Source organism: Mercenaria mercenaria, chromosome 11, assembly GCF_021730395.1.
Source record: "Mercenaria mercenaria strain notata chromosome 11, MADL_Memer_1, whole genome shotgun sequence".
NCBI lineage: Eukaryota > Metazoa > Mollusca > Bivalvia > Venerida > Veneridae > Mercenaria > Mercenaria mercenaria.
The window spans coordinates 71542149-71567791 of record NC_069371.1 but is presented as its reverse complement, the minus strand read 5'-3'; the positions used below and the strand labels follow the sequence as shown (position 1 = coordinate 71567791).

Genomic DNA, 25643 nt, shown 5'->3' with positions numbered 1-25643 from the left:
ATAAACCCAAGTTAATGTAGGATTAAAAACGTAGTCTGAACACGGTATTAGTAGACGCACTTTCTTGTTCCTGTTTTTCGGTTGTCTTGTCTTTGAAGGTACCACTGTATTCAAGTAATTGCCTTTGCTATCGCTGGGTATTGTGATTCCATTTGTGATCTAACACTTATTTAACAATTATTCATTATAAATGTATGGGCGTTGCGAAATTGATATTGAGATAAAATAGATTCACGTTTGGACATGCCAGCTTTTAGCCCAGCTATAGATTTTTAAGGTCAATGTTCATTTTATGTCAGAGACCACCAATTAAAAAAGTACAGGGAACTTAAATGGAATAAAGTAGCTGTATGCCTGGGAATATGGTAAAGTTTAGTCCATTCTGATTGGTCAGTAAAGAAAACAAACCGAAGAAGTTATTCTTTTACCGAAATTGAGTCTTTTTAGTGCGTTTAGAGTATTTTAATACACATTTTGATAATGTTTGCTACATCTGTTGCGTATTTAAAAAAGTTTCATGAAATGGTTTTCTCACGCAATGCTCATGATGTAAAAAGGGGACTGTATCATTCACACGAAATATACTCAAATAAAATATTATTTTTTATATGTTTTTCATCCGTTACTTTGGTGGAACTAAGATACTAAGATAGACCTTGAAATAAATGATATCTTTTATACATGTTTGATTTATGGAAGGCTGTACACGCCATAATACTTAATGGAAGTCTAGGGGAAAACAATTGGTGGTCCCTAACCAAAACATTTGCTGAATCAAGGGTTTTGTCAACAGTTCAATAGAAATTTGAGTCGTCAGCAAAACAGCGTATTTTGGATTAAATATGTCCAGCACTTTGTTGATGTAGCTTAGAAAAAAAAACCCGAAACATTTACTTCTCCTGTGGATATGCTTACCAAATTCGAATGGGAGCTATTACGGACGACGCACTGTTGCCGACCGGTTAGACATGATGAAAACCATTTCAGTATTACAAATATTGTATACAAGTACGAGGGGTGTTCAAGTTTCAGACTCAGTCAGATCAAACATCAAACTTCGCTGTGATATTTCTTCTATATGAAAAACAAAAATTACCTTTTAACTCTTATTAACTAGACTTTAATAAGAAGTGTTTACCTATATATAATACTATTTTTATTGCCTTCGTTAAACTTTGTAATTACTTAGTAATACTATTTTTACTTCATACTGATGTCATATGACGAGATGCGGTCGTTACTACGGTGGGGCTCGAACTGAGATTGCGCGGTCAACCACTGGATTACCGCTCCTAATCTTTTACGTGAACATAATTCATTAATCGTGCCGCCATCCGCTGATGTCTGTATGTATGTGTTCGGGAGAGATCATACAGTACACATCATGAAAACATTAGGGTCACAGACTATTTGAATAACACAATTGATAAAACAATTTATCTTTTTCTTTTTCGTCGATTATGAGAAATTGTTGGAGATAACCATATATTATTTAAGAAATGCTATATCCCAAGCAGTGATAGTGATTTGTCGTTGAATAAAATCAGAGTGTTGAGTTCAGATGCTAAGGAATTATGTGACGAGGGTACAGCCCGAGTGATGTTACTGTTACAGAAATAATACGCATCTAACAATGATTTTATTCAATAGAAAATACAGTTTCAGATATATTATTTCGATTTTAACACGTTATCAAGTATTATTATCTACATCGTTGAAGATATTCACCAAATATTTGGATGTTTTGTGTGTGTGTGTGCGTGTGTGTGTGTGTGTTTTCAAACGCGCTGCTACATGACGTTTGACGTTATTACGTAAAAATTTTGACGTACAAACACTGCATGTGTTGCATAATAGCACACACTTTCAGACTACTTTGTTTGATTGGGAAACACATCGGATCGTGTAAGAATAATTTATAAGAAACATAGTTCGAACTTTCACATAGTTGTTTCATATTTTCTGTATAAAAATGTATATTTTCCTATAGAAAAAATGTATCGCAACTGGGGCATTATACAGACGACAGTTAGCTTCCTCAGGTCATACCTCAAAATACCGCATCTTCTTTATAATAACAACATTGTTAAAGACTTTATTTTATTATCCCAATATCATCATTTAATCCAACATCAAAATAAACTTTACGAATGTAATTATCTCAGCTAATACCATCTTCCGTTTGTAGATTTACATGAAATATTATATTCATTCTAAGTCTGTAATAAACCTGTCATTTATGTATTTTTATTGGCAAACTGCCTCTTAATGGTGGTTCTTCATGATTCCCCAAAAATTCAGTAAGAACCCGGTTCTTATTTCATAATTTTTAACTGACAGGTTTAATTGGGAAGGTCATGATAAGACCACAATCAGGTGATAAAGGCAATTTATTTATCAGACTAATTTATTGGGGTGTACTTTACAGGAATGAAGTGACATACTGATATTATGAAGTGTGAAAATATTTAATTAAACATTTAATTCTTCGCTCAACATAATTCTTTGAAACAAACTGAAAACGGTCCATCATTTTGCTAGACATTCACATCTGTTTTGGCTCCAAAAATTACAGACAAAATAAATGATGTAATTCGCACTCAACATACCTCTGAAGACACAAACTTGTTTGACAACAGCAGTTTCATGGTTAATTAGGAAGGTCAGATTTCTTCACCCCCACATATTTGCCAATAAGTAGGTAAGAAGTTCTGATAACCGGGCTTCGCCCGGTTATCAGAACCTCTTACCTATACATACTCGCGCTTATTGTAATTAACTAGAGCAAATGTAAAACTTTGCTTATTGAATAAGCTTTCAAACAAATAATGATATTTTCGGGAAATTTGTTTTCCTTTAGGTAAAAAATACGTAAGAAAATATTTATAGATAATAACATATTTTCTCGACGCTAAATAAAACAAACGCCTAGTTTTTCTAACCCAGTACAAGCCCTCTGCCAGTGTATGTGTTTTTTGGGTGTTTTTTTTTTTGTTGTTGTTGTTGTTATTGTTGTTGTTGTTGTTTTTAGTTGTTGTTTTTGTTAAATATCAACCATTTTGTGATTTAACTTGAAATGCGCAAAATCTTTAACAAATATTTCAGATTATCACATATCGCCGGTCCATAGTTTGTGCAATATGACCGGTTTATATACAGCGCATGTTTACTTGCACAACAAGTCGAAATTTTAAAGATAAAACTTTGAAATTTAATTTCTAATTTCATGCAATGAAACATTTATTGAATATATTTCCGGTCAATAGTCAAAACTAGTAACCCTCGGTTCGTCGGACCTCGAGAAATAGTTTTGACAATTGCCCCGTGACCATTCACAAAGTGTATAATATGCTCATTTCTTGGGTTTCTTGGTTTCATATTTATTTAATTTGACATAATTATGGGTCAAGGTCAGAAGAGGATATTAAGCGAAATGGTTTTAAATGTAACATCCCATTCCTGAAATATATGTAACATTTGCCATGGCAACGAACGAAATAATACGCATGTTAACGGCTAGTAAGTGCTTACACCGTTACCAACTTCTGAACGTGAATATTTCATTGATTAACCTTTAGCCTGCTGTTGGCAAGTGATTCTGCCTTTGCGACCAGTGCAGACCAAGATCAGCCTGCACATCCATGCAGTCTGATCATGGTCTGCTCTGTTCGCTGTTCAGTCAGTAAATTTTCAGTGAACACCCCTTCGAATAATAAATGGTACTGCCAAAATTGAATGATGGACCCGTTCATTATAGAAATTTAGCAGGCTAATGGTTAAAAAAAAAACATGATAATGGCTGTGCAAGGCAAGAAATGATAACAATGGAACATAAAATCCGAAACAATGATTGTCCTGACGTTATGAATTAAGCGAGTGAACAAAACCAAAATATTTTATGCAGTAGTTGCACAGTTAACATTTTGTTTTGCATTTATTCAGCATCATTAACGAGCTTTGAAATGCAGGCCTAATTATCTTCGGCAGAAAACGTTGCTGTTTTGTTAATTATTTCATCTGTAACATTTCTCCATATAATGCGGTGAATTTATAATATGATGTAAAAACAACAACGAGCACGGCTCTAACATTTACTGTATTTAAATACACCTAATGATTGTTCCGGCAACGGTCGCAAAACATAAATTATAAGTTAGCAAATGCCTTGATGCTGCTGACATGGTGAAATTATGTGGGTAGCTATCCGCAAAAGCGGTTCAGCATAAAAGATATTCACAATAAATCTTTCTTGCCTCTAAAATGGTGGGTGATGTTTTTAATGCATTTTCTTCGCATTAAATACATGTATCTTTTTTAAACAGATTGCGCAATCCAGATTTGAGAAAAAGAAAGACCTCTGCAGCTAGAGAAACGTTGAACTTTTATAGGCGACTGAATCAAGCGACAGAGCAAAATATCGTAAATATTTTTTGAAGTGCAGTCCTGTTTGTACTATTTCTTTATAACACTTTCAATAACGCAGGCAAAATTCCTATTTACACAAATGTCATGCTTTTACGAAATTCCCTATAAAAAATATATATATTGAATACAAATGGACAATACATACTTTATATCATTTTACATTCCCGTACACTGAACCGCTTTGAGTAAGTTCAAATAATCTAAGGACTTTGAATTATATGAGCCGTGCCATGAGAAAACCAACATAGTGGGTTTGCGACCAGCATGGATCCAGACCAGCCTGCGCATCCGCGCAGTCTGGTCAGGACCCATGCTGTTCGCTTTCAAAGCCTATTGCAATTAGAGAAACTGTTAGCGAACAGCATGGATCCTGACCAGACTGCGCGGATGCGCAGGCTGGTCTGGGTCCATGCTGATCGCAAAGCCACTATGTTGGTTTTCCCATGGCACGGCTCATATGTAACTCATATTAATTAAAAAACCATTACGAAGAAATTACTATTTGCTTACCTGTATGCTTCACAAGATACATACTATGAAAATGAACGTTTCAAAATGACACAAAAAGCGTTAGAATGAGAGCTTTAAGCTGGTATGCTTATCAAATCAGAAATATAATCGAATTAGTGTCTACTGTATTTTCAGATCAAACCTGCCAGTACTCGTGCTTATTAACAGTGAGTTTCAGGTGTAAACCAAAGAGATCTTGGTCAGAATTTCATGTTTCAAACAAGTATGTTTCAAAAACTGTACAATTAATGCCTGATATACGATTTGTAATCTATAAAGAATATAGTTGTGGTGGTAGGGCCCATCTTTCATATAATTATTATCAATGACGAACTTTTCTTGATATTGGAAAAAGAACAAATGATATCAGTAAGCACAATATTGCATATCCATAGATATGTGATTGATTTATTTAAAACGGGTAAAATGTACAAAAATTTTCACAATGTAAACCAGACCTATTCGCATTTGAATGCATTGCAAATTTTCATAAACCATACAGCGCTTGGGACATGGGTGCTGATTGGTCAAATTAGCTTTAAAGGGCCAAATGTTTTTAAACACTGACATTTAATATCTATATATTTTTTCACGAAGTAAAAATAAATAAAACATTTTTACCAACAAAATGTATTGTTTGTTCACAAAACGTTGTTTAAGATACAAGTACAATAATGCCATCACTGTAAATACAGTATTGCTTGAAAACCTGATCATTACAACCATGTGGTATTGTATGAGTTGTCATCGCACAGGGGAAGGTATCGCTTAAAAACAAGAAACTATACTGACATGGTGTTTTGGTCAACAAATAGATTCCCGTATGGGTTTGTAGCTAATTTTATTAAAATATCCAAAGAAGTCGCTTATTCAAAGCATGGACCTCTAGATATTGTTTGCACATGTATATCAACAAGTACGTAATGGCATGAGTAGTCCGTATAGTTATAACATCAACGTGATTATAACAAGTATCTGGCTAGAAGTTGCATACATTTCAATGTTTACCATTTTCAGAACATTTTCATTAGTAATTCTTTAAATCGCTAAGTAACTATTACAAGTATTTATAAATAAAATACATTTCCCTGTGAGGCTACAACGTGTATTCTGTCTGGATTAACCCTTGAAACAGACTATAATAACAGTACGCCTGTGTGTATTACTCTTTTATCGAATTGAAATGTTAAATGTCTCTAAATAAATTATGGATGGCTGATAACGGAATTATTTGTACTCTAAATAGCTAAATACGTCCATATTTATAGCTCATATATTAAACCTACAGCGAACTATTTTCTTCTACGCAATGTTTTTCACTTCCACTTTACACCATGAATGACAGAGGATTATGTCTTTTTCAAGCTGCTCTTTTTATACTAAATTCATCAAAAGTGATAAACCTTTGAAATATTAAAGCCTTTCAAAAAATAAGCAATGATTTAAAACGTACGTGGAGATATGGCAGTACAGATATATGCATTTTCAACTACTTCATTAATGCTTTAAGAAAAACGCGTCGTTGCACATATGCACGATAAAGTGCCTGGACTTGTAATATCTTTGCATGCTTAAAATTGCGCCGATCATCTTTTTTGAATGATATTTCTTGTTTCAGTATTTTTCTGTAATACATATCAGCAATGTTAGACTATTTTCGACGTCTGTCATACGTGAGCATGCTTTACCCAAAACCACACAAATCTTGAACTGGTTGACTAACCCGTAATGCACTGCGGTAACAAAGTCTTTGATAACCATTTTAAAATGTATTTTCGAAAATATAAATTGTTGGTCAAGATGTAGGAGTTGATGGAGGGAAAGGGCAAAATATATACCTACCCACTCCATCCTCACACTCATTGCCCACGTACAGTTTCTGCTTCCTACGCATGTATATAATTAGGTACACAGTTACTACTTCATTAAGTTATTACCATCCAGATGTAGGAGTTATTCGATGCGGAAAAAAACGAACACAATACACACATTTTTATTACCAATTTACTATCTATTATAGAGCAATACTCGCGTAGGAACACATTCGAGTAAAACCAATACCAGCGCAAGTAATCGTCTTGAAGACAGTGAAAACTTTAAGTGAAATGAAACTAATTTTCATTTGGGAATAATGCTAACGCGTAAATACTTTGTCCTTTGTCCTTTGTCAATTTAATCAGCTACTGTTTTAAAACAGTTACTGTTGATCACCATTTCCTTTCATTTAAAAAAAAACATATGGTTATACCATGTACAGTGAGACTAATTTTGCTCGTAAATTGTTTGAGACTCTTAAAAAAATAATGTCCTTAGGTGCATCACAAACTTTTACGCATAGCCCATTAAACGAGACATCGGGTTTAGTATTTCTGTATTGTGTGAAGAAAATGAAACTAGAATGATACAAATTAACTGTACTAAAAACCTTTTCATACAAAACTTACTTTTTTGGTATATATATTAGACAGCCTGCATTATCAACGTAACAGTGTGTCTGATCTTTAATATTCCGTTTACATTCATTTTTTTATTTATTTTTCCAAAGAGTCAAGTTCAAGTAATAATTTTGTTGTCCTCTGACTATCGTATGCCATGTATCACCGATGACAATGTTAGAATGGAGTATTCTTATAATATATTGCTCTTGTATTTGTATCACTGCACAAACTGGGTGTTATAAGTAAAATCTTGAATCTTGGATCGTTATCGTTCGTTGTTCCAATTCATTTAGCGAGGCTTAAATAGGCCATATTACGTCATTTTAATATAAATAAAAATATAGTCTTGGTTTACAGCATGATTACTTTCAAATGACGTTTTTACCAATAACTGCTTACACTAACCTTTCAGTTTGACATCTTTGTAACGCTAACCGTAGCTGCAAACCGAGTATTTATATACAATCAAGAAAAAGCAATGCTGGTCAAAATACAGGCAAAGCTTTTGCATGATTCAGAAAATAAATACCCGTTAACTCCATTTCCGACAGTCCAGTATGAATTCAGTAAACGTCCTTCCTCTTCCACATTTTAAAAACCCTTAGACATATTTAATTACAAAACAAAAACGCCCAAAATGTGTCTGGAAGCTAAATTTTTAACCACAATTTTGAACGCCAAGGAAAATTTCGTCAGGTTTACAGAGATAAAAAATATTTTTACTTCTTTGTCAGGTTATAATAGCACTCAGGGCACCATTCCGTAGTGAGGTGAACAATAGTATAAATATACTGGTTTTCCCAAATCATAATCTCTTCGTTATAAGAGAATAACCAAAGTAGTACACACTCTGAATTTGTGTAGAAAAAAAACGAACTATTTTTTCGCGTTCTTACGTCATATGGAACAATGTGCAGTTAATCAGATGCTTATTAATGCATTGATAATTATTAATGTAGTAATTAACTAATTGACTGCGCATGCCTGGAGCTATCAGCAATATTTATCAGTCTGCATTCTTTGAAGATTAAGATAGTACGATAAGTTTGTACAACTAGAAGATTACACCTTGATCTGTATTTTTACATATTGTTTCGCACCTTCTTCCAGATGTCGCGATTTTACATCAACAACGGCGTATGTATTATTGTGAACATTTATGTGTGCGTCGCGCGCTAAGATCTGCAGCGAAACTCTTTGAACGCTATTTTTTTTAAATTGATTTTTTTTTCATTGAACACTTATCAGTTGGGGCCATAATATTGCAACTTATACAGTAATTTTGATAGTTTTCCACACATACTATGTATTTTAACCCCTTACTTTGTACTCAAACTGCTGTGAGTTTTTTATCAATTCTCACGAAAATCGTATTAGATAAAACATTTTGGTTATTAACTAACGCATAAAATTAATGCGTTTAAAACACACTTACCATTTTACCTATATAATGTAGTAATACTATACAATTGTAAGTAGTAACACACTCGAAATCTGAAAGCTGTTTAACATTAATAGTAAATACCTGAACATGAATAATTCATTATATATTAAAAAGATTTAAAGAACTGATTAATACTTTGCATATTTTCGATTACATTTTTGTATCCAACTTAATTATTTGTCGTTAACATTTCGCTGCGTAATCACAAATAGCTAATTATTGCACATAGAATATGGCATCATATAGATCAAAGAAACAGGTAATGGCATGCAAGTAAAGTATTATAGCAGTAAAGATTTTTTTCTTCAGTTAATAAGCAATCTAGCTGATGGTGTTTATTACAAAGAAAACTTTTAGTACATGTATTTGAAAACAATAAGGTCCGATGACTGGAAAACGTAAGATGTACGTCGCAGCATTTAGTTTAGTCTCATTCCTACAGCATGGAAAAAAATCATATAATAATTATAGGTTATTAGCTTTGTATCAAGAAATATGCAAGAGTTTTGCAGCGGAAATAGTGCGCGACTGTAGGAGCGACATATTATTACATATTCGTTTCTTTTCTCCGTTAAGTTACAATGGTACCTGAAAAGTCAATATTTAATCCATATATTGACGTTTGAATTTCATATCGGGTGCGTGACGTTAATGTGTGTCGTTCCATAACGTTTTATTGATATAATCTTTTTATGTGACGACACGTATGTAGTAAAAACGTCGAAAAACTATGCACACGTTCTTTAACGGAATAATATTGCGCTCCTAAAGTCGCGCAGTATTTCCGCTGCAGAAGGTCGTGCATATTTCCAGACTAAACAGCTAATAACCTTTAATAATACCGCTAAAGAACAAGTGCAAATTTCTCGATGCAAAGCTAATAATTTTTTTCTTACAAACGTATCTACACATATCAATTTTATATAAAAGATTTGTTCAATAGCCGAAATAAAATTGATCATACTGACGTAAATAAATATTCTGACGTCAATATAGAAATATACTGACGTTTCCAGTTCCACTGGAACTTGACGCAGGCTAAAACGGGTATATTATAAGACCCATTATCAGATATTTATCCCTGTTAGAAATGTACAATGTCATATATATATGAAGCAGTAAGAAGCTTAAACTTGTGTAAAAAGGCTAAAATCTGGACAAATTACGTATACGGCTGGCACTACACAGGCGGAGAAAATACAAATTCCACACAGCATGGATTGGAAGAATAGAATGCAACAAAGCCAAGAAATAGAAGACTCGGTTTGACTAAGTTTGTTCATAAATGGTCGCAGGATAGGTGTTTTTTTCTCGAGATAGCCGGTTGGTTGGGTAGATGTTAATTGAGTAAATTGTTGAATCAAAATATCAAATAATTTTCTTCTTATGTTGTTCTTGAAATACTGAAATAATGGCAAGATATTTATGCCACTGTTTAATTTAATTTTTTGAAATATTGAATATGTCTCAGCATTATGTTTTAAAACAAAACAATAAGGTGCATGTCCGTTGGCTTGTCGGAAATTTAAAAATAAAAAAAAATTGTAATGGTCCTATGTAAATAATTCGATTAAAATGAACGATTCACTGCCATTTTACTACAACATATCCTACGTACTTGTACACAACCAAAATTTAGTGTCATAATCGTTTAGTTAAAAATTAAAAGAAAACTTTAGAAACTGACTTCCGATCCTTAGTACAACGTTAAGTCCTGTATATTCGTATATTGCAGTTTTCTTGTAAAAAAGTAGCTATAATCTGATTTTCAAAAATTATACATTTCTACTTTACAGATCATTACTATTCATAATATATAAATATATATACTGAATTATTCAGAAGTTACTGAATATTATTCAGAAGTATTGATACGACCTTCCTGGTAAGACATGCTGCAAAGATCATCTGGATTGGAAACATATGTTTTGCCTGCCGCAGATAATATCAATTTTTGAAAACTTCTTTTCCAAAACTATTTTGTCATTTTGTTTATGATTATTGTATGTCTAACATAGTTTTTCAAGGTAGTCCGGCTGTTGAAAATATGACAAAACATGGACATTTAAAACAATAGCAAAAAAATATTTGAAAAAAGATACGAAAGAAGTTGAACTGACAAAGTTACCAAATACTGCTCTTTTCTAAAAAAAAAAAAAAAAAAAAAAAAAAAAAAATGAAAAACAAGAAGATATATATTATTCATAACGCAGAGTACCTAGACTAAATGTAACACACACAACTCAAAGCTATAGAAAAAAATGTTTATTGATAAAAGTATTTTTTCCATAATAGTACAAGTAGTAGGTCAAGGTTTGTAGTTAAAACAACACTACATAGAAATTGACAGCTCTGAACAATTTGATATTTACAGTTTATGAAAAACAAACATCTACGAAAAATCTTATGGATGTACCTCGATAAACGAAGCAAGTTCGATGCTGGGCCCTTATTCATAGTGCGTCTTAGCGGAAAAAAAGTCTAAGCGCCATAATATCCATTTCAGTTAAAAACCATTCTTACAATTTGGCTTACTTTTTCTTAAAGCAGGAGGATGGAATCTAAATCTACCGACCATATACGTAAAATGTGTTTTCGAGTCATAGAGATTGTTTTGAAAGTTTGTAAAAAATGTTTAAAGATTTAACTAAGAATCGTCGTGAATGTAAGACCTGAATAATAAAATATTGTTAAAAAATAAATGTCAGCCTTTGATTAAAAATGCTTAAAAGTTTCACACGTTTTGATAATTACATTTGCATTTAAACAAATTTAATTTAATTTTCAGAGAAGATAAAATAAAACAGAACAGCAACGTCTTTCGGAAATAAATGAAATCATAGTGTTTCACTGTGGTTTCATTCTATGATTCTATTTCGTTAAGATTCCATTGTTATGCATGAATCTCAGTTTATAGTTTTCCAATACAAAGCCATCGGGTTTTTTTCCTATTTTTTTATACGTATCAATATACATCTATTCGCAACTGATGTGCATACACGATAAAAAATAATAATGGCGCTAATTTGCATAGCATCTACATTTGTATCTGTTATCATTTTCGTCTGCTGCGAAGATTCTTATCTTCTGCAGAGTCCGTCTGCAATTAACGGAAAATTAACACATGTATACAACTGTGTAACATAACTGTTCTGTCGCGCTACTTCTCTCAGCTTTTCACCTTTTTGATTAACAACATCTGTTCATGGTTATTGGCCTTTCTGATAATTTTCTATTACTTATTGTTTCAACTAACAAGGTAATATGCATTTTTATCAACCGTCGACGTCATCACTTTCTGTGTAGATACACGCGCTTTTTAGCGCGTGCCACCAAGATAACTGCCACTCTTATCTTAGATAGAGCAGACGACAGTCGCATCCTCAGTCAGAAGTGATCATTTGGATTCTAGGAATAACATATCCAGGGACTTTCTTTTTTGTGTCGTCTGCTGTAGTAACAAAGGTAAGATATTTTATTCTTGGAATATCCTAGACAATAATATTTTACTTAACAAATAATAGATATTATTTTTATCAGAATGTTAGTAAAAGATAGATAAATATTTTGTCTTTTCTCTTCATATCGGAAGATATTGAAAAGGTTGTTGAGTTTTTATAGGAAAAAAGAATATGGTATACTTTAATTTTCTAGTACCAGTGTAATGTAAAATTGGAAATAATTACGCAACTGAAATTAATAATATCTGCTTTCGTCTTTTGCGACATGTTAGGAATTCGACATTTTATTCAATTTGTAAGCTCAATGAGTGAAAACGCAGGACACATTTGAAAGAAAAATGAATATTTTTTCTACTAAGATACTGTTTCCATTGTTTTACATTATTTTGCATTTTAAGATGCGCATGTAAAGTCTGTTACATTAAGTTGATAGAATGAGAAAATATGTAAGCAAAGGATATTAATTTATACATAATTATTGTTGAATACAAATCGTACTTGTTTTATTTACGTTTCTTTTCAGTTACGTAGTAAAATCTATTTTTTTTTTTTGCGTACTTTATTTGTAATATCATACACTATCATACAGAGAAGAACAGTCATATATTCTATGTGCTTTCATATTTATGTACTGTCATATTATATGTGTTGCATGCTTACATTTCGTTGCATGTTGAAATCCTTGTCTTACAATTTTAGGAAAATGTTTTATTTGTTACCACCAGTGAAATCAGTAACTTCCGCTACATTTTTTACGTCCTGTTTTGTCTAATGAAAATTCTAATCATAAGGCAAAAGAATCTGAATGGAAATACTGTACCCTAAAAACTTCTGAATCAGTCTGCGAACGCCTGCATTTAAAAATAAATGGTCTTAGCACAGCGGCAGACATAATTACTACAGTATAGTAATATTTGTATTGCTTAATTTACGACATATCGAGTAAAAGTTACAAGGAAGCTTATTGCAAACAGTAGAAACAATATAATTAAGCACGAGAAATCCGTTCTAGGTGTATAAGAAGTAGGTAACAGTTTTGTTTATTAGACACATCTCATTTCTTATTTATGAATTTATGTGCCCTAAGTATTGAACGTGAAAACCGAACTGCAACGATTGTTCGTGGAATAAATCAAACACCGAGACAGAGAAAAAACAGTTAAGAAATTAGTATTAGTTTAAGCAGCTAATTGTCGCTGTAGGTAACACTGTTTTATCAAGCAATACATATTGCTAATATTTTATATTCAATGGCATTGGTAGATGAAATATGCGAATTAAGAGTTCGGGAACACGTGCGCTGTTTTGTTTTTTCATTCAGAGTAATGCAAACCCATTTTCTTACTTTTGTTTCGGGTCTGTGTCAGAGCTAATTGTTAGCATCAAAAGAAGTGGCAGGTGTTCAATATAGGAAAGAATTTCCATTCCGCACTGAATTCGTGTAAAGTTATTGCGAAAAAAGTTGAGTGCCTGTAGTCTATTAACTGTTTCTAACTCGTACACTTCTGTACATCAAATGAATCAGTCATAAACTTTTATATCAGTTCAACAATCGGTCCTTGTTCCTCCTAAAACAAAACAAAAAAATGAAATCCAAACTACAATGCTTACAGTATATCAGTAGATTTAGAGCGGCTTATAAACTATTTTTGCGAGTGCAATAACAAAGTCTACGCAAGAATGTTAAAATCTGCATTTGTTAAAGAAAACCGAAAACCTTGGTATGGGCTGACTGATATATATGTAGCGTTTTTGGGATTTACAAAAATAAAAAGTGGAAAGCAAGATGATGCATAGAGTCAAGAGATCAAAAAATACAATGCAAGCTATTAGGATATTTTTACCGACTTATAAATTACTGAGTAAACATATTTATCGTTGAATGACGAACATACGTTTATCTAATAATGTTCGGTAGAAACTTTTAAAAGGCTGTTTATTTTGACGATTTTTACGATGAAAAACAATAACATTTTTGGGATACAAGCACTTTGTTTTATTTCTTGGCAGAAGTGCCCCTTATATTACTATTTAATCTACAGGCATCCTTGCCATAATCAGTACTTGATATATGCCCCTTTATACGAACCTCACTTATTATTCAAATCTTGAATATGATATGGGTAGGGTATTATCAAGATATTAACCGTAGAAAGTTGAATAATGACATAGTTATTACTTACTTTATTACAGCCGCGTATCATTTTAAGCGATATTTACCATGTTTTTCCATTATAGACATACCATCACCGGGCTAATAGAGAACACAAGGTAATCACCTTAATTATGGCCTTCGCGCTGAGAGTACTAATTATTTGTCTAGCTTATTCTGCAATTCTGAACTAAGGTCTTGCCAAAGTCATTGATCAATTTATATCAGATTCCGTATGCTCACATTATTGATATAAAAGTGGTGAGCGAGATTTTCGTTCATTATAACTATTTTCGAGAGCGTAGTAGTATTTAGATGAGGATGAGATGATTTTGCGTACCAAAAAGATTCATGCGGCATATATTTGCTCAGTATGTACCACATTGTCTAAAACTGCATTTTATAAGCGTAAAAGTTACAACAAAGACAATTAGTTAATACATGTATAATCATTCCATTCTGTTTAAAAAGCTATATAATGAAACAATTTTTTTTATTTCCATGGTGATTTTTCACTTATAATGTATACTCTTCCAGAAAGAACTAACAAAGGGGAAGTAATGATATTCTGACTTATCAAGATGGGAAAATACCAGTATACTGCACTATTCTAAATACAGATGCTTTTCACATAGCACAATTGCCTCCCCTTTCCACCATTCTGAAAGTCATTCCTTGCATAAAGTCTGCTACAGATAAGACGGAAAATTTTCACAATGCTAAGACATTCCGTTTACTGTGACTATCTTGTTGCAATTTTAATTCATTATTTCTCTTTTTCTGTGCAAAATACATTTCGTATCTTAAGAATTTGTAAATTATGAGGGTCATACAACATTTGTACTTCTATAAATTGTAGCTATTTTGCTGTTACTCATTAATTAAGAGCACGTGAGCACGTGGAGATTGAGTTGGCAGTAATACCCGTTACTTTCACCTATTGATATTTGTGTACATTCAGCATTATACATAGGTTATAATAGACTTTTAATGAAATTACTTATATCTTACATCTTTCATCCTTAGGAATACCATTTGTTATTATTACCCAGTCGGTGGGAAGAATCGAATAAAATGCTCTTAATTAACCCATTGAGTGGGATTATTTTCATACGCATTTCTAACGAAAGTCGTAAGGTTATTACTTTTTACTGCTTCTACTTACTCCGTGATATTCATGTTGTTCTTATAAACATATGAAGGCAGGAAAGCAAAAAACATCATTGTGTAAAATGTAGAAACTTCTCCCTATTTGCGCAATCCAGAAAGTTTTCATTTTAAGTTGATGACATTATACAGGTTGTTTGACACCTAAAATGAAACACAAACTTTACTCATTTAAAACGGTTGAAAATACATTTGTTTGCTTGTTTTGAGTTTAACGCCGTTAGTCCGACATCGTTTATTCTGTCAATTCATGTAACACTTGTCCCACATCGTTTATTCTGTCAATTCATGTAGCACTTGTCTGGCATCGTTTATTCTGTAAATTCATGTAGCACTTGTCCGACATCGTTTATTCTGTAAATTCATGTAGCACTTGTCCGACATCGTTTATTCTGTAAATTCATGTAGCACTGAGTTAGTCCGGCGTCGTTTGTTCTTTCAATACATATAGCACTTGTCCGATACCATTTTTCTGTCAATTCATGTATCACTTGTCCGACATGATATGTTCTATAGAACCATGTAGCATGGGTGACACTGGTCAGCCAGCCCGGAGAAAGAATTTGTAAGCCTTAAAACGGCACAAAAAATATTCATTCAAAGAGAGAAAGAGATGTATACGAAGTAAAAGTATTTCTAGGGTAACTACAGTTTTGTACTAAATGTTTCTAGATTATGATCCAAGGATATGTACATACCAAAGAGTTAAAGCAAACGTAATCTATGTGCTTCTTTATTCATATGCATTTAGACATATTTCGCTCTCACCCTGAATCTGTACAAACGAAATAACCGTTCCTAAAGGATTACTCTTTTATTCTGTTACTCATTAGTGAAGTAACTGCGTTTACTCTAATAACTTTGCAGTAAATCTAACTTTAGGAGTTTTAATTTCAAAACAAGTGTAGTTCTAGAGACGTTTATTCATACAAATCTAGAACGTAAAATGTCATATATTGAGAAAGTGATGGAGAAACTACCATTTCTCTTTTTGTCATAACATAATTTGTAAGGAAGCGCAACCGCAAATATTGCGTATTAAAGCGCAAAGTGAACTTTAGCATTTAGAAATACTCGTTTTAGCAGTTCAGGAATATAATCACAAATTCTCTGGTTACAACAGGGAATATTCAAGATATTCTAAATTCTACAAACTAAAAAACGCAGTATCGTAACTTATATACACGTAGTAAAAGAACTGCAGTTCTGAATTTAATTAACAAATCAGTGAGGTCGCGTAAATCAGTTTGCATAATTCATACAGTTGTATTTAAGACAGTCTATGAAGAAGAAAAACTATTAGCAATCAAATTTCGGTGTTTTTCGAATTCAGCAATATCAGCACGCAACGCACACTATCGAAGCTATTTTAGTTATGCGTAAGCGCGTAGTGATATTATTGAAAATGTGTGATTAAGAAATTTGTTTCAGTGCAAATTTAGTGCTCCTAGACAAGACATTTAATGAATTCTTTATGTCACTAATTAAGCAAAAGTTGTCTGAGACCTTTAGATACAACTGTCTAAATTGACAAACGCGCTTTGCAACAATAAGATATTGTATAGTAGCTCACTACACGTAATGAAATATGCATTGATCTACATTGTGATAGCAACATTGACTGACACTTCAGTCCCATATTGACAATAAGAATATCTTGTTTCATTCATTATTGTAAGAAAACATCTATTTCTTTGATTCCTAACAAAGCTTTATGATAGTTTTACAATATAAGCAACAAATCTAATGAGGTTGTGCTGATAGTTAATGAAATTATTCAAGATAGAAACGAAACAGCTACTGTTAAAAAAAAGCTAATTTTTGCTTTAACGTAATGACTCTATTTGATTTATAGCATTGACCCATATTCTATAATAAAAACAGTAAGGTTGCTGCGTTGCAACCGTTCTTAAATAACACAGATGCAGCGTTCATATTGGTATTGTTTTTAGTATGACTCATAACCATTTACAGTATGCGTTCTAATGACGAAAGACTTTACTGTCGTCTACTTGAATTCAAAACGAGGCTTTTAAGCATGATCCTTTATGGCAAAATTAAAACTTATTAGATATAGGAACGCCAGTTAATTTCAAGATAAGTAAATTGTCCTTTTTGTCAAGCCTAGTATTTTATTTAAACAAACTTCAAACAGCCTTTTATAGAGGGTTTTCGCTGTTAAATATCAAGTGCTGTGTGATTCATAAATGCAAACGGAGAACTAGACATAAACCAGAACTAGGGACAGAAAAAAAAAGGAACAGATACTTTATTCAGACATGTACGTGGTACATCTTCTACATAACTACATACGAATTACATTATATTTCATATTCTAACATGGCTCGAATTGATTTCCAGTTAAACAAAGAAGAAAATCAAACGCAATATATCCTTCGATAAACAACGGTTGACGCACGGACCGGTAAGAGAGCATTATGACGTCAATTTTGACGTCATGTAGCCGCCTGACGTCCGATGCATTACTCCTCTCGTAAATGAATTCCAGCATAATATTTATTGAAATATATTAACGTGCATGTCAGAATGAAAACAATCAAGACCTTCTTGTGATTTATCGTCTAATTTACCACGGTTCATCGTTCAGATGCTTCAGTATTTAACCACTCGGGCTGTTAAATAAATACATTGAACGCCAGGATTTTAACAAGATAATATTACTCGGCGCCATTTCGGATAACCCATTGCAAATAAAATAACTGCCAAAGGCGTTATCTAATTAAAGTTCAGAAAATGTCAGGCGTCCTGGTTGGATTGTAATTTGATTTTTCTACAAGCATCGTGTCCTGTAGGGAATCACAAAACTAAAATCCAACATATTGTTGCTTTCTGAATATCAGACTTTTTCAGTAAGTCTGACATACGCTAAAACATCTTTACTTTAATTCTTTTTTTTTTAAAGTTCAGTTATATTAAAGATGCTTAAGAAGTAAAAACACTTGATTTTTGTTTTGATTAAAAAAAAACTTTGATTACATACATTTTTATGATAATAAGTAAAAACACTTTTTAACCTTCAGTAAGAAACCTTTCTAAGAAACATTTGTTGTATTTATTTATATGTTGAAAAGTAAAGCACTTAGTTCGGCTTCAATATTTGAAAATTTTGCTTGTATATATTTTTATGATAAAGAGTAAAAACACTTTTTAGCTTCAATAAAAAACACTTTGTTTGAAAATAGATGTATGTTTAAAATCCAACAATTCATGAAATTTACAAGGAATCTTGATATGGCATTTGACAAATGAAACTGAAATGTTATTATTTATCATATTAAATAAAATTATAAAATACTGGACCATGTCCTGTAGCTCCACTATTAAAATGGTATGACTTGTGTAAAAGGTAAATGCTGTCATTCATGTACATCATTTGCTTTTTCTTGTTCCCTTGCAGAGAAACAAATCTTTTCTCCGTTTGAGAATAATTGCTTTAAAATAAACGATGGTTTTAGTTGGCAGGAACAAACATTTAAAGAGCAGTACATTGTAAAGGCTAAGACCGTTTGTTAACGATCATTCAAAATTTACTCCCGGGAAATTGTGTTCAAGTTGAGCTTCGATTTTTTATTATCATGTACATTCATCGGTCTAAACTTAGCACTTTCGTTAGCTTGTTCTTCTCTCATAACACGACATTGTTTCTCACGTTAGTGCTGTAATGTGTCCTTGCAGCGTATTAAAACAACAACATATCGTTTTCATTAACATATCGTGCCGCGGTATGCTTTATTATCATTTTTTTTTAGATTTTTTTAGAAATATATTCTTATAATTGAGCCGTGCCATGAGAAAACCAACATAGTGGGTTTGCGACCAGCATGGATCCAGACCAGCCTGCGCATCCGCGCAGTCTGGTCAGGATCCATGCTGTTCGCTTTCAAAGCCTAATTGAATTAGAGAAACTGTTAGCGAACAGCATGGATCCTGACCAGACTGCGCGGATGCGCAGGCTGGTCTGGATCCATGCTGGTCGCAAACCCACTATGTTGGTTTTCTCATGGCACGGCTCATATAATGCTGAATATGCAGCAAATGCTCGTCACATCAATTAAGGTATATTATATGTAACAGTAGGGTACGTACGCCAATAGAAAGATCTATCATCATAGCACCATCTGCTTTTAATCGAATAGCGCTCTGGATTTGATAATTGTTACCTATGAAACATACTCGCTTTATTGCTTTCTGTCAACTAGTGATTCACTTGTAACCATGGCAGCGCATACTCGCACACTGCCTTAATTAGTTGCTAATCACCCTTTTCTTGATTTATACTATGTCCTCTAAGTGGGTAGAAATTTTTACTAATACGATTTGGTACAAGCAAGTCTCCTAAAATGGTCTGATAATTCGACGCCTACAACAACACTAGAACACTAGTCGTTATAGTATTTACAATTAGATTTAGCAGCAGTGCACGTGTATGTAAATTGATGTCAAGTTAATTAGAATATGATAGCATATGGGTGTCGTATTAAAACTGGTGTCGTATTACGTCTGTCTTCGAACAAGGCCAAGGCTTATCAGCAACAGTTCTTCAGAGGAGTACGGTTTGAAGACACAACTGTAACCATGGTTACATGTTCAACCGACACTGTGAATACAATGTCACTAAGCAAGCTAGGTAAGCAGAGAGCAACTGCATTGCCTGTGTCACGTGACTGAAGAGTTTGTCTTAGAGAATGTTTAGTGCTATTGCTGCATTTGCTCAGAGAAGAGCTGCAATTATGTTATATAATGAATGATTTACGGTGCTATTGGCGAATGATAAATTTTTATTCTTACATGGCAGTTTGAATGCTCTTAACATTGTAGTGTGGCTTTCATGTGGAGAATGAACAGTGATTCTTAACTAGCAATATTACTGCGTAGTATAGCAATTGTATTTGTTTTACTAGAACTTGTATCCAAAGGAGGGTAATACCTTTGGTTTTTGTGGCTTTTTTTTTTTTTTTGCTGTGATTTTTTATTACACTATAATTTAGAATAACCAGCACTTTTAAGAGTATACAAATGTACTTGACAAGTAGATTGCAAAATGCGCTTTGGTTTTACATGATGCTATACGTACGTGTCAGTGTTTTTTTTTCTGCAAATGCTGAAATAATTGTAATAAAACAACTAAACTTAAAGTAAACTATTTTAAACTGCATGTTTTATGATTGCCTATTTCTTTTACATGTTTAGATTAAAATGCCTTGTTTTAACGTTATTCCATTGAATGCATGCTGAAATTAAGGAAAGATATATACTAAACATAGAGTGCTGTGTTAGTGTCCTAATATTAATGATTGCTGAAGAAAAACTTTTTAAAGTATTTACTCTTTTTCTTAATTGTGTGTCATGTCACATTAAAAAGGACCGCCTGTCTCGTTTTTCATTTTTTTTTCTTTGAAAGATTCTTGAAATGAATCATCTTCTCTTTGGGAAAATAAAGTTTTTCATCCTGCCTTTTGATATTATACAGATTTTGAATAAATTAGATATAAATACATTAAGATATAACAGCTTTATTATTTGAGCCGTGCCAAGAGAAAATCAACATAGTGGGTTTGCGACCAGCATGGATCAAGACCAGCCTGCGCATCCGCGCAGTCTGGTCAGGATCCATGCTGTTCGCTAACAGTTTCTCCAATTCCAATAGGCTTTAAAAGCGAACAGCATGGAGCCTGACCAGACTGCGCGGATGCGCAGGCTGGTCTGGATCCATGCTGGTCGCAAACCCACTATGTTGATTTTCTCATGGCACGGCTCATTTTTCTTTCTATGTCTTAACCATTGGCCAATTCGTTTCACATTTATGGCCGTTTTGCCACTGGCAACCAGATAGGCGTCCGTTAGACTTTCCGGCACTGCCCGGCGTACGCCGTTCTGCGCCAGACTTAAGGGATAAACTAAGCGACAGATCATATATTTCTGATAGACATTTATTTAATACTCGTAAAGGTAGAAATGTACCACAAGAAAAAAAAAACGCTGACTTAATTGGAGAAGGATTATAAAAATGTTAAAAATTTGTTACGTTTGACTTGCAGCCCCCGTGGTCGACGTCGCTATTCTAAAACCGGCGAGAATTATTGTATTAACGCTCACGTGACCGGTGTATCCCGGGTTCGGTGACACGAACATACCCCATGAAACTTTCTAGAGAACGACAGGTTCTGTTCATGTGACGACACCTTCGGTTAAACTATTTGCATATCGTTGGTCTTGAATATATTTTAGTAATTTTTACAGTATTACGATTTCGCATTTTGTAACTTTTTTCTAAATAATTGTTATTTTGATCGAAGGCGTTCTGCAACTTGAAACGGCTATTGTGGCAATATAAGCAGTATTAGAAAGATTTCTCGGTATTCGTAATGATGCGATATATCTTCGTGATGATGTAGTATATCTTCTGCAGTCCTGTCGATTTTTTGATAAAGAAAAAGTTACTTCACGTTACTTAATTTATCTACAAACTTTTGTTCTCTATATTTCGAAATTAAACAGTCACAAATCGCCTATTTTCGATGTTGCAGAACGTTTTGAAAGCTTTCGTGAACGTGAAGTTAGAAAATCAAAAGACTCTGTATACACGAAACAGGAGATTGGTTGATGTTTCATTTTGATGATTAAGATTCCGTCAGTGCTTTTCCTACCTTCAGTTTCTCCTGTTTCATATCCATAATTCGCCTACCGTTTTATTTCGAATCCTACAAATTTTATTCAAACAGTCATTCACTTGTATTAATGAATATATTTTCTTCCATTACAGAGTCGAAATGGCCACCGATTACTTAGTTGCTAAATGGAAGCTCTGGTACAAGTCCTTGGACGTCAACCACGACGGCAAAATCTCCATTGAAGATGTAGAAGAGTCAAGGTATGCATTAGAATTAGGCCCAGTTGCCTTAAAGGTAACCATAACTCGAACTCAGCGGTTGTCTATTTATAGCAAGGGGCCCATAATGACGATCAACAAATAACGTATTCACCGTGTGAAATTTCGGCATTCTTCGGGTTTTAACGATAGTCATGTTTAATCGCCGAAGGATGCCGAATTGCATAACGAGAATACGTAAAGGTACGGAAATTGCCGGAAATGCCGTTTTCAAGGGCAGATAACTGTGTTTTTTAATACTAGTGACCTATGACTTTTGTTGCATATTTTTGTCTTTTAGATGATTGTCCTTCAATAACCAAAGTTTAAAGAAATTCTGTTTTTGGGAAAAAATCCCCAATCTCGTATACAGAGACTCTAGCGTACGCATTTTATAGAAAGAAAACGTCACAATTCGAAAAAGTTCACCGGAAAGAGTGTATTTAAAAACAGCATTTTATCAGACCTCTAGTGAATATAAAGATATAAAGGGGACAGAGGCTGAACGAAAACTAATGAACGAAATTTATTTCAAGGCATTATTAGAAAAAGAAAACAAAATTGCAGCAACGAAGATCAGGAATGAGTGAAACACTATTTTATAGAAATATTCCAATTTATGTTTGTTGTTATTTTAGGGCCAAGTTCTCCGACTTGCACAAGCTTGACGCTGAAAAGAGCAAACAAGTTCAAGATAACTTCACGAAATGGTGGAATGAGTTTGTCTTCCGTGGAAAAACGGGCGAAATCTCTGAAACCGAATTCATCGACGCTTTGAACAACGACTTGAAGGCCGATTCAGCCAAATTCAAGGCAGATATGGACAGATGTTTTAATATCTTCTTTGATGTTATTGACACAAACAAAGACAGGTCCATCTCCGAAGAAGAATTCCTTATCGCCTTTAAAGCATATGGTCACGAGAATGTTGCTCTGGATACAAAGTTTTTCCAGGCATACAACCCAAAAGACGGCCTTGTTTCCCTGAGAGAGATTGTCGACAGTTGGATAGACTTCGTCACCGGTGATGATTCTTCAAAATCAGGCAGCATTGTAAAAACAGCCTTTGAGTCCGGTGTTTAATTCTTTCCATATACCATTGACATGCAAAAACATGATTAACATATGACATTTTGTATATATTTATTCTCGACTTGGTACATGCTCAAAGAAGGCTTATTATGCTAGTTGTAAAAGAGAAAGATTTAGTAACAGGCTAACGAGGAAATGATAATAATGTAAAGTTAAACAAGTAAACATATGCGGGGCTCAAATGGAATAAAAAAAAGAATTATTACTAATTTAAACGAAATTGTGAAGTTGTCTGTTGCAACCGGAAGCCGGCCGAGGGCCAACGTTTCTACCTTGTGGGACGGTATGATCCTAGAGTGACCATTTCTTATTGTTGTCTTGTAATTGATCTACCTTATGTGAGTTATATCAGAGGTTTTATTAAATAAATGGCTAAAAGAAATGATAGTTTTTTTTTATCCTATTGCAACATGAATAGTAAAAAAAATAGCGAAATACATAACCGCATTGCATCTTTCAGTAATAGTGTTAAAAGTGAAGACAGGATTATTTCTCTTTGTATCTAGATTTTAAATCTGTTCGAAGATAAAAGAAGATTCATTTCTCTTTGGAAATTCAGGACTAATTTTAAAATATCATTCTGTGTCAAAATCTAATATAACATTGTCTAAAGTTAATAGATTAATGTTTAATTATTGGCCCAATCACTGGAAAGATATTGTTTCAAAACAGTTACTGTTCTGAAATTAAGCCGCGTGGTAAACATTATAAAAGAAGTTGTATAAATAGAAAACGATAACGAAAACGTTATCGGAAAGTCGATTATGTCTTACTGGTAATTCAGGGTTTACTTCATGGTAAATCAGGGTTTTCTTTATAGTCAATACGATTCGAAAGTAGTACAACTAGTTTGTCACGGATAATGTTTTCACTACCCGATTCCCCTTTTCTCAATAATAACATAAACATGTTATCGTTACAAATACCGTGCGCGAGTAGTATTTGTGAAAGTTTAGATGCGATCTATGAAAAGAAAACATGAACATAAAGACGAAACCGCTATAGAATGTGACCTCGCGAGATTTGAACGATACAAATATGCGCGAGAGTTAGACACAGGGACGCAAGAATGTACGAAGTAATACTACCAAAGACATGGAAACAAACACTTATTAATCCCATCCATTCTGAATAATATGATTCCGGAGAGAAATAGATTGTTGCCTTTAGTATTACATTAAATCTAGTAACTAATGAGTCTATCCCCAATGAAAATAGACAAACTTACCAGAAACATATGTCGGAATTATCTAAATAGTTACCTCTTAATTAGCAACTTTGTTGTATGGCAACAGAGAGTTGTGACTCTTCATTTACATTCTTGCTTTATTGATTCGTAAGCAATAATATTAGCACCTTCATTCTTCGTACCTAGCAACTTATAAACACGTTTGCGAAATACCATGGGAATATGTTTGACATAACATACGCAAACATAGTTAAACATGGTATTTTTTTTTTTTATTAACAGTCTTCTTTTCGTTAAACTTCTCAAAACAAACAATAAAATAAGTGTTTTCTTCAAAATTAGTTTCCATTGAAATATTTCATATCATTACTACCACTTTTATACTGATGAAAATGGCAGTGTTTGATTATTTTTTTTTTTAAATGTAATAAATTTAAAGAGTGTTTAAGATTTAAATTATATACTTTTTGACCGGCAATAAGTGTTTCATTACCTGACATTCGTACTTTTTTTATCCAAGTTTTGACTTTAGCCCTACAAAAATTGTTGTTAACCCTTACCCTGCTAAATTTCTATAATGAACTTATTCATTTTCCAATTTGGACAGTACCATTGACTGTTAAAAGGGATGCTTACCAAAACGATACTGGCTGAATAGCGAACAGTGCAGATCATGGTCAGACTGCACGGATGTGCAGGCTGATCATGATCTACACTAGTCGCAAAGGCAAAACCTATCGTTTCCAGCATGGGAAGGGTTAAACTATATATGAACCGACGATTTTTATATGTCGTCATATAATAATAAAGATTAATAAAGACCGATGGTGATCATTTAATAATGAATAGCATATTAAATAAAGCTATTTTGAATGA

At 33.3% G+C, this 25643-nt stretch overlaps 1 protein-coding gene across 3 annotated transcripts in view; it reads left to right on the top strand.

Moving 5' to 3' along the window:
• The first annotated feature begins 12078 nt into the window (after positions 1-12078).
• LOC123531380 (sarcoplasmic calcium-binding protein-like) overlaps positions 12079-25643 on the top strand; it is a 28204-nt gene continuing 14639 nt past the window's right edge. The window contains exons 1-3 of one of the 3 annotated variants that reach the window (XM_045312256.2): positions 12079-12282; positions 22382-22489; positions 23125-23960. In XM_045312256.2, the coding sequence (XP_045168191.1) occupies positions 22389-22489; positions 23125-23569 (546 nt within the window). In that variant the 5' untranslated portion in view covers positions 12079-12282; positions 22382-22388 and the 3' untranslated portion in view covers positions 23570-23960. Of the gene's footprint in view, positions 12283-22381; positions 22490-23124; positions 23961-25643 lie in introns of those variants that run through there. The other 2 variants (XM_053517699.1, XM_045312255.2) reach the window with 2 other exon arrangements.